An 11342-nucleotide genomic window follows, 5' to 3' on the forward strand; every position below is an offset into this window, starting at 1 on the left:
GTTTAGTTCTGGCTCATTTATCAGATGACCCAGAAGGTTTCCCAGTTTTGACTGGATCCCAGGGTGAGGCCAGAAAGGGCTCCACAGCTGAGTCCAACCACTCCCTTTGGAATTTTGAGAGATTTCCTAGTAATAATACACAGAATAGCAATACATATAGGATACTTTTCTTTTTTCAGACAAATTCCTCTATTGTTCTCTATTCAAAACCCTCAAATACTCTACTAACAGCAAGTACATAATCCTTAGGGATCAATGGACTTCTCTCCACTCTGGCTTTGTCACATTACAGGCGTCTCATAGCAAAGCAGTTTTAGAAAGGGCCAGGATCAGTAGTGAAAATGAAGAGTTGCTTATGTGACTAACCTTGTTTGAATGTAAAAGTGAGAATAAAAAGAAATGAGAAAAAGTAACTTCATTGTAAAAACAAATGAGGGTGGAGTTACTTTTCATCTTTTCTTTCCCTCATTATGACTCTATTCCCATCTATTTTATGCAAAAATGTAGAGTGTTGTTTAAATATTTTCCAAGGTAGGTAATTTTAAAAAAATATTTAGTATTGGGCTTCCTTGGTGGCGCAGTGGTTGAGAGTCTGCCTGCCAATGCAGGGGACACGGGTGTGAGCCCTGGTCTGGGAAGATCCCACATGCCGTGGAGCAACTAGGCCCGTGTGCCACAACTGCTGAGCCTGCGCTCTAGAGCCCGCAAGCCACGGCTGCTGAGGCCCACACACCTAGAGCCCGTGCTCCGCAACAAGAGAAGCCACCGCAATGAGAAGCCCACGCACCACAACCAAGAGTAGCCCCTGCTCTCCGCAACTGGAGAAAGCCCACATGCAGCAATGAAGACCCAATGTAGCCAAAAATAAAAATAAATAAATTTTTAAAAAATATATATATTTAGTATTTAAAACCAAATGCTTTAAAGAAAATAATATGATAAAATTTGATCTATATATTACGTAAATTAAAACATGGCAGTCAATAACAATCCACATTCATATAGTTTTTAATTTCCAACTGGCAAAGCATTTTAGCATATAAAATAAATAATTTAACCAATGTATCTATAAAGAAGAAATGAGTGGATACTTTTATTCATTTGGAGACTGAAACCAAAGTACAGAGGTTTTCTGGACAGACTCAAATAATTTGAAGTGAAGCCATCTATTAATATACTTTATAAAAGTACATTAGGCCCAGCTGGTATGTTATATGAAATAAGAATTTCTATCCACTTCTATTTTGGCACCTGAAAGGATTTATTTGTGCTTCTTAAAAATAGTCAAGCATTGTGCTAGGCCTGGGGATTCTAAAATGAATAAGACGATAGTTCTGCCCTTAAGGACACATACACACAGTTATATATAAGGAATTATAACTACAATAATGATTATAATTATGATATGGTATACTCTCAATATAAACAAAGTCTTTGCCAACAACAACAAAAACTAGTGATGAACTCTGAATGAGGTTATACAAGACTTACAAGGAATAGAAGAAGCCATTAAAACTGAGGAAGAAATGATCTGTGAAGAGTGGTAGGTGAAGGTCTAGGTTCGTATTTTTGGTAGAATGACATTAGTTTTACTGTGAATACTAGAAATCAAAATGCCCATAAGATACAAATAACACCTACCAGATCCTCACATTTTCAAAGTCTAACAAAATATATGACAAACTCTGTAATGGGAAAAAGAAACATTTTTGACAAGTTAACATGGGATATTTAAATGTGCATTTTATTTTATGGCACTGTTTTGCATTACATCTCATGTATTTGTTTTATATCTATGCTTTTTATTACCTTGGGGATAAGCATTTATATGAAGAGCATCATTTCTCCTAAAACACTAGTAGCAGCAGTTGGCATTTAAAATTACTCTAAAGAATCATTTTCATAACCTCTCTTTAGGGCACTACATTTTAGGAGTAGAAAAAGTTTGAGGAAAATAAAAGCAGAAATGGGTCTAGAGAAGCAAAAATTAGTGAGAAATCACTCGGTGAATATCAATCACATTCTACTAGCAGAGTTTGAGGGCAACTAGATCTGAGGTATCCATCTTTATGTATGGTACACTTTACGAAGCTCATTTGAAACCAGGGAGCTTACTACAAAGCTACAAGTTTGATATGTTCATATAATAAAAGAATTTCTACCTCACTACCCATACATGATAGCAACAATATAATACACGTCAGCATTTTTTATAAGATATGGAAGTCTTGCCAAATGTAATAATAAACATCATTGCTTGCTCAATAATATATTGATTTTGAATAATGAAATAGAAATTATCCAATAAAAACTATGAAAGAATATTTTGAGTGCTTATTCTGTGTCAAGCACTGTGATAAGTCCTCTGCATACATTCTCTTATTTAATCTTTTCAGCCACTCACTAGTGGTAAGTAGGATCCTAAATTTACAACTGAGGAAACTGACCTAGAAAGGTAATTTGACTTGTGCACAGAAATATAAGAAAGTAATATAGAGAAGGTAACATACAGATAATATAAAGACCTGAACAAAAGCAGTATTAATATCAAAGACCCAGATATTAATCATAAGAAATTAAACAACCATAAGAAAAAAATGACCCAATAAATAAATGAGAAAAAGGTTTGAACATACACTTCACCTAAGACATATGGTTGGCAAAGAAGTATGTGAAAATATACTCAGCATCATTAATTATTATGGAAATGCAAATTAAAAATACAATGAAATACCAGTATACACCTACTAGAATGGCTAAAATTTAAACTTTAAAATTAAATGACAACTGAAACTAACACAACGTTGTAAATCAACTACACTCCAACAAAAATTTTAAAATAAATACAATAAAATAAAAATTTTTAAAATGACAACAGCAAGTGTTAGCAAGGATGTGAAGGAACTTGAACTCTCACACACTGCTGGCTGGAATGTAAAATGGTACAACCACTTTGAAAAACAATTTGAAATTCCTTAAAAAGTTAAAGATTCATGTGTCATATATGATCCAGCCTTTCCACACAAAGTATTTACCCCAGAGTAAAGAGAGCATATAACCACACAAAGACTTGCAAAGGAACGTCCATAACAGCATTATTTTAATAGCCCAAAACTGTAAACAATCAAAATGTTCATCAGTGGGTAAAAGGATAAACAAACGGTGGTATGTCCTCAGCAATGGGATACTACTCAGCAATGAAAACTATTGATACACACTACAATTTTGAACGGATCTCTAATTATGCTGAATGAAAGAAATCAGGCAAAAAGGTATACATACTGATTCCATTTACATGAAATTCTAGAAAATGCAAACTAATCTATTCAGTGAAGAAAAGCAGATCAGTGGATGCCTGGGATGAGGTAAAGCAGAGAGAGGCAGAAAAGAGGTATTACAAAATACAAAGGGGCATGAGGAGACTTTGAGAGGTGATGAATATGTTCATTATCTCAATTTTGGTGATGATTTCAAGATGTGTATATATATATATATATATATGTGTGTCAAACTCTAGCAAGTTGTACACTTTAAGTATCTACAGTTTATTTTATGTCAATTATACCTCTATAAGCTGTTAAAAGTGTGTATATTGACTTTGGTGTATCTGTGATATCTATTTTTTCATGTTATTTTAATCTGTGAGAATTAACATCAACATTTTAACAATGGTTCTCTCTGGGTAGAGGAAGGATTAGGAATGTTTTGAATTTTCTTCTGTGAGTTAATTATCATTTTCTCAATACACTACAACAGTTATATATATTCTTTTAAAACCAAAGGTTATTTTAAATTTTTTAATTGTCCTTTTAAAAATATGTATCTACATCATAGATATGTATCTACATCAAGGTAACAAGTTTAGAGCTAGCTTATATATTCTTCCTACATTTTATATATCAGATTTTTTACAATGAAGATAAATTTTGTATCTAAAAATATGTCCTTTTAAAAGAAAGCATTATCTTACTACAGACTCTTGAAAATCTGCCCAGTATACTGGCAACTATTTCCATACTTAAGTTTGTTAAAGTAACCCGAAAGTCAATTTATAAACATCCTCTTTGGGTGTAGACCTTTATTTACTCTCAGATGAATTGGTGGTGACTTTTGTTTTTCCCTATTTCACTGCCTTGCCTCTCCCATCCCTTGGTCCTTGGACAGAAAAAGGTCAGAGAGGGCGGGCAAGTGTGGCTTGGCTCCATCCTTTCTTTGGCAGCGTCTAGTTTTTGACAGTACTTTTAACTTATGTGAAATAGTAAATTACAAACGCCCAAGAGCAGAAGTCTTTCAGCGACGACAAGTGCAATGTTTGTAACTGTCATCTGCCTTTTCCCAACCGCGACCGGCGCGCGCCCCCAGCCTCCCTCCGCCTGGAATTCGGTGCCTCTGGAAGGGGCGTGTGACGCAGTCGCCGTCACCTAAAGCTGCATTCTGATTCAGATCTTACGCCCCGGCGCGCTGAGCCGGCCTGGCTTCAGTTTCCCCACTTCTAAAGAGAAGGAGCCATGCTGCCCTGTTTCTTGTTCCTCTCCAAGCACATCAGCACTTCGTTGGTGTCCCTGCGCAGGGCGCGCCACGGCTTCGCGCTCCCGCCGCGCTGGGTCCCCAGGCGGCCCTGGGGCTCCCCGCCCGCCGCCCCCGGCCGCCTGCTGGCCGCAGCCGCCTCCTCGCGGGGACCAGCAGGGCCAGCCGGCGCCCCCTCCAGGGTGCGCCAGAACTTCCACCCGGACTCAGAGGCCGCCATCAACCGCCAGATCAACCTGGAGCTCTGTGCGTCTTACGTGTACTTGTCTATGGCCTATTACTTCTCCCGAGATGACGTGGCCTTGCACAACTTCGCCAGATATTTCCTTCGACTGTCCCGGGAGGAGACCGAGCACGCGGAGAAGCTGATGAGGCTGCAGAACCAGCGGGGAGGACAGATCTGCCTACAGGACATCAAGAAACCGGACCAGGACGACTGGAAAAGCGGGCTGAATGCCATGGAGTGCGCTCTGCTCTTGGAAAAGAATGTGAACCAGTCGTTGCTGGAATTGCACACTCTGGCCTCAGACAAAGGTGACCCCCATTTGTGCGATTTCCTGGAAACCCACTATCTGAATGAGCAGGTGAAGTCTATCAAACAACTAGGTGACCACGTGCACAACTTGGTTAAGATGGGAGCCCCGGATTCTGGCCTGGCAGAGTACCTTTTTGACAGACATACCCTTGGAAATGAAAACAATCAGAACTAACCCATAGGCTGCCTTCTCCACCGCCCAGGGTGTGCCAGGACCCAGAGGCAGCTGCTTCCTCGGCTTATTTTACGGACAGTGTTCAGAGATCTGTGGTTCAAACCATAGTTTTATACCAATTGTTCCTCCTTTCCTTTTATATTCTTCTGGTACAATGTCCCAATAAAGTGATTTGTAGAGAATATGTATGTAGCCCCATGTTAACAATGGCTTTTTGCCCAGCATCAAGATAATTTTCCCAGCCCAGGATGAGATGGTATAAAAAAGACTGCAAAAAAAAGCTACTGAAATAGATGCAAACTAAATTTCTCTGGTTACCAAACATCGTTCCAGACCACGACCCTTCACTAAAATTCCATGATATTTAACTCAACAAATGCCTGTTATTTTCAAGACCTTATGTTAAAGTGGGAAAATATGTAAGATAAATATGCAAAGAACTATAGCAAGATGAAGAATATATAATACTGTAAAAATCATACATACAAAATTCTATAACAAATTTGTGATCTGTTTTTGAAGGATTATCTTACTACAGACTCTTGAAAATGTGCCCAATATACTGGCAACTATTTCCAGTTCCAGATTTCTCAAATCTGTGATCTGTTTTTGAAGGATTTTGTGATCAAATAAATTCAAGAGAAGCTACAAAAGATATCAGTGTTGGTCTTAGAAAGTCACAATGTATGTTAGCATTCTAAGGGCTCTGGGAAGTCTTGAAATTAAAAACAAAAACCAAACAAAAAATCTTGGATCATTTTTTGTTTAGCTCAGTGTTTCCCAGACAAACCCAATCTCAGCTAGCTTTTTGTGAGTGTGTTTTAACAATGATAATATAACTATACAGATATGTCTGATAAAAGACTATACAGACTCCATTTTAATATACCAAAAAGAGTGAATACACTGCAGAAAACACCTTCCTGTGGCCTTTAAAATGGAGTGGAAAGAATACTGGGATGGAAGATTCAAGAAGGGATCCAGAATGAAGGAGGCATCAGCTGGGCAGATGTTTTCTTGGGGAGGAGGGGAGGAGGTGCAATAAAGTGAATAGGAGAATATTTGGTCAGTGGGCCTTCGGCTAGACTAAGAGTGCTGGGTGGTGTTTGGAAAGATAGGCTAGAGCACAACTATGGAGGTGAGAAGGAAGGGTTAGGTTCAATTTGGTGAGCAGTGGCAATGCTTCGAAGGGCTTCCAACAGAAGAATGCTATGCTTAAGTGTTGAGCAATCAGAAGTGTAGTTGTACAGAATAAAAGTCTGAAAACAACCTCAATGTTGGTGTTAGTTTGGGTCCTCTGAGAAACAGATGCCAAGATGGGATTAAGTGTACAAGAAATTTATTAGGGGAAAAAAAGAAAGGACATTGAGAGAAAATGGGAAAAGAGCTGGGAGAAGCAGGGAGAGCCTTCAGACTCCGTGTGAATCTGATTCTGAGGGAAGGAAGAAAGGAAAGTGGTTCGCAGTGCTCCAGAAATTTCTGCAAGGCTGTCTGGGAGACCTCCAGCCAAAATCGCTCATCAGAGGAATCGTAAGTGTCCAAATGGGCCTGCTTAAGTACATTTCCAGCATTCAGTTATTGACTGGGAGTGACCCACAGGAAGTGCAGCCTTGCAACAAACTAAGAGATGAATGGATTTTAGAGCACGGCAGCCGGGGTCCTTGGGAAATTGTACACCCTGCAGTACCAGATCTGAGAGATACACACACACATGACTGCACAAACTCAACAAAATGGCTTAAATTAAAATGGCATGCATGGGAGCTCTCTGCAGCTATTAAATATGATTGTATTAAACACATAATGATGTGGACAGAAATTCACAATGTGTTATCTTACAAATAAGCTTATTACAAGACAGGGTTACATTATATAATTGCATATATATAAAATTCCAGGGAAAATTATATAAAATATATGCATATAAAATGGAAGTATATATACCAACAAATGTAGCTAGATAATCTCTTAGTGATAGATATTGTGTTTGATATTTATTTTCTTAAGCTACTTGTTCTTTTTAAAATAAATCTATTATCATGGGTACCAATTATTATCATAATAAGTAAAATAAAAATATAAACAAAAAGAAAGCAAAAAGGTCCTGAACCATGGTGAAACCAATGGATATAGAAACAAGGAAATGTTGGTGAGAGCTTAGAGGTAGAATCTTTTTAATTTTGCAAATGATTCAATGAAGAGAATTCAGAAATGGGGTAAAAGAAGAAAATTAATAGAGCTCAAATCTGTGTTACCAGAGAATAGAGGACTTGAAAAATAATAGGAATCACAATAGGAGGAATAATTGGGGTGGGGCAGTGCCTAATGATTTGCTTTTGATTATGCTGATCAATCTCACTATACATTCTATACTTTAGTTTATTTTGCTGCACAGGAATGCTATTACATTTCTGCAGAAAATCTCCTCTTCAACTCTTCTAGTTGAGTGTCTTTCAAACTGCATATTGCAACCTATTAGTGGGTCATGAAATTATTTAGTGAGTTATTATTCACCTTTTGTTAACAAAATAGAATTGAAGTGAAAGTAAGTGAAGTAAGAATATTGTCTCCTGAATTCTTAGTTTGTGTGTGTATGTGTGTGTGTGTGTGTGTGTGTGTGTATGTGTGTGTGTGTTCATGTATTTACATCCTGGATAGTGATATTTCTTATTCTATGTTGCTGTCAAAAACATTCAATAGCTATTATCCTAGATAATTATTTGACATTCTCATCTCAGATCTCTAGATCTCCTCCCCCTCCCCACTGTCAATTGATAATCCTCTTATTTCACTGAAAATTTAGAAGTAATCACAGGAGAACTTCACACTTTCTCCTCATTGACGTGATCACATATTTGCATCTGTATTCACATACAAAGCACTTTGTCCTGCTACAATGGCTGAAGCATCTATTTTGCTCTCTAAAACCAACCAATCTCCCACTGTGCCTGAATCCCAACCCTCCCACACGCTCAAGGGCAAAAGGACATCACACCTACAATTATCCTCTCACTTGCATCATCAATTCTGCTCTTTCTATTAGTTGGTTCCCATGAGAAACAAAAATTGTGTTATTTCTTCTAATTTTTTTTTTTTTAAATGTCACCTTTGGACCTACATTCCCTTCAGCAAACACTAAGTTACCACTCTCTCTTTTACAACAGAAGTTCTTGAAAAAGTTATTTCTGCTTCCTGTCTCCAATTTTTCTGTTCTCTCTTGGTCCCTCCTAAGTAAGGCTGTGTTCACTGTTCACCACACCAACCTTGTTATTTTTCTGTCAAGATCATAAGTGACTTCTATAATAATAAATCGAGTGGTCATTTCTCAGCCTTCCTCTTACTCAACCAGCTAGCGGGACTTGTTATTTCTTAAAACCCTTGCTTACTATTCTTTATCTCCCTCTCCCTTTTTAATCCCCCTCATCTTCCTGAACTTTAAACATTAAACAATTCAGAATCAGTCCTCACATCTGGATCTCTTCTCTTCTTTATCTATACTTGTTTTCTAAAGATCTCATCCAGTCCTGTGACTTTTGTTTAACTATATATCTATTGACAAATAACATGCTTACATAGTTTGCTTGATTTTGCCTCCAGATTTATATATCTAAATATTTATTGATACTTCCCCTCAGATGTTTAATAGACATCTCATATTTAATATGTTCAAAACCATACACTTGATTTCACCATCCTCTACAACCTGTTCAAATTCTTTTGCTTCATAATAAAAGGAAATTCCATTCTACCAGTTTCTAACGCCCTGTCATTCTTGACTACTCTCTTTCTCTTATACCTTATACCAGACCTTCAGTAAAATCCTGAATCTTAACCAGTGCTAACAATCTTCATCTTTGCCCCTTTGGTACAAACTCTCCTCTTTTTTTCCCCTGCATTATTATATTTTCTGTTAGACTTCTGACTGGTCTAAATGCTTCCACACTTGAGCACATGCAATCATTACTCCACAAAGTTGCCAAAGGGTTTCTTTGTAAGTGTAAGTCAGATCTTATTACTTCTTCATTCAAAATCCTTCAATGGCTTTTCCTCTCATTTGGGGCAAAAGTCAATGTCCTTAACATGCCCCACAAGGCCCTATGTGATTTGAAACCCTGATATCAACTCTATGCGTAACATAGATGTGTTTTCTTTGTGTGTGTGTGTAAAAGTGTAAGAAGTGGTATGATTATAAGATACATATTTAAAATGAGGTCAAAGAGGTATCTCTCCCTCTCTCTCCCTCTTCCCCTCAGGCCTATTCCCTCTGCTAGAAAATAACACTTTGCCCCCCAGATGTGAACATGGTTTGCACTCACACTTCCTTCAGGTTTCTGCTCAAATGGCATTTTATGGAGAGCCTTTACTGATTATCCAATCTAAATTAGTCACCACATTTCCCATCACTCTCCATCTTCTTACTCAGCTTTTCTCCACAGCAATTACCACCACCTGCCACATTTTTGTATTTGCTTATACTTTCTACTCTCACTAGAATGTAAGTTCTGTGGAACAGGGACTTTGTTTTATTCACTACCAACTCCACAGCTCTATAGCAGTACTTATCTTTATAGGTTCTCAGTGAATGTAAGTGAATGAATGAGGGAGGGAATGAGTGAAGACATCCAGAAACCAGTTGGAAGTGCTGGTCTTCATCTTTCAGAAAGTATCAGAGAAGTGAATCTGGAAGTTATTCATATAGAGGTCATAAGTTAAAACTGAAAAGGCTGAACTGACAAAGCGAGGAGATAAAAGAGAGACAGGAGAGAGGGGTCCAAATATAGACACTTGGAAAATTAGTGGAGCTCTATACTTAGGGGCGATTAGATTAAGAAGCCTTGACAGGATACAGAAAAAGAACAAAAAAATAGCAAGACCAAAAAAACAACACTTGCCTTGGAAGCCAGGGAAGGAGAAAGGTTTTCCATCAAATGCTGCAGAGCTTAATGAGGTTGTGGATTGAAAGGCCATCAAATTATACTCTATTTAAAGTTATTACAAAATAGTGGCTATATTTCCCTGTGCTGTAAAATAAATCCCTGTTGGTTATTTGTTTTATACATGGTAGTTTGTGTCTCTTAATCCCATATCCCTATCTTGCCCTTCCCCCTCCCCTCTCCCCACTGGTAACCACTAGTTTGCTTTCATCGTAAATCAACAATACTTCAATTTTTTAAAAAAAACAAGGCCATCAGAGTTGGCAGTTCCGTAACTCATTGGTTATTTCAGAATAGTGGCTTTAGGAGTGGTAGAGACAGAAGACCATATTCATGGGGTTAAGGTAAACAGAGAATATAAAATTCTCATTCGAAAAGATTTTTTCTTTTTTAAGTAATTGAAGATACTAGAGGGTACTAGAGGTACTTTTTAAGTAATTGAAGATACTAGAGGGTACTAGAGGTACTAGGGTACTAGGGTACTAGAGGATGGCTGTGATCGCTTTTGGGACAAGAAAAGAAGCTAGTAAAAAAGAAAGACTTGAGAAGCAAGTGATAGAATGAGGTTCCAGTGGAGAATGGAACACAAGGTAAAGAACCTAGGTATGATCTGCAAGGACATGTCCTCTGAAAACAGAATGCATAAAAGAGGAAGAAAGTGACATAAACTTTAAGATGAGAAGAGGGCAAATTGAGGGTACTTACACTGGCTGAGCTCAAACTTCCAAATAAAGTGAGGCAGGAGATAGATAGGCCCCAGGCTGAAGAGCTGGAGTTTGTCCCCTGTGGACAGATACTCCAAGATGAAGAGGAGGAGGAGCTAAGCCCTGCCCAGATAAGAGACCACGTTTCTCATTCTCAGAGTCAAGGAGACCTTCCCAACTATACATGTGTAGAAACACTCTTTGGAGGTCAAAAAGGGAGAAGGCGGGCTTCCCTGGTGGCGCAGTGGTTGAGAGTCCGCCTGCCGATGCAGGGGACGCGGGTTCGTGCCCCGGTCTGGGAGGATCCCACATGCCGCGGAGCGGCTGGGCGCGTGAGCCATGGCCGCTGAGCCTGCGCGTCCAGAGCCTGTGCTCAGCAACGGGAGAGGCCGCAACAGTGAGAGAGGCCTGTGTACCGCAAAAAAAAAAAAAAAAAAAAAAAAGGCAAACGTGTAAAATAGAATATT

The 11342-nt window shown here is 38.4% G+C and overlaps 1 protein-coding gene across 1 annotated transcript; it reads left to right on the forward strand.

Annotated features, from left to right (window-relative positions):
* Nucleotides 1-4445: 4445 nt before the first annotated feature.
* FTMT (ferritin mitochondrial) lies at nucleotides 4446-5262 on the forward strand. The gene has a single exon (XM_029218551.1). The coding sequence runs from the start codon at nucleotides 4509-4511 to the stop codon at nucleotides 5235-5237; it is 729 nt and encodes a 242-aa protein (XP_029074384.1). The 5' UTR covers nucleotides 4446-4508; the 3' UTR covers nucleotides 5238-5262.
* Nucleotides 5263-11342: the final 6080 nt, after the last annotated feature.

This window comes from Monodon monoceros, unplaced genomic scaffold (assembly GCF_005190385.1).
Source record: "Monodon monoceros isolate NGI ecotype Baffin Bay Population unplaced genomic scaffold, NGI_Narwhal_1 Super_Scaffold_12, whole genome shotgun sequence".
Taxonomy (NCBI): domain Eukaryota; kingdom Metazoa; phylum Chordata; class Mammalia; order Artiodactyla; family Monodontidae; genus Monodon; species Monodon monoceros.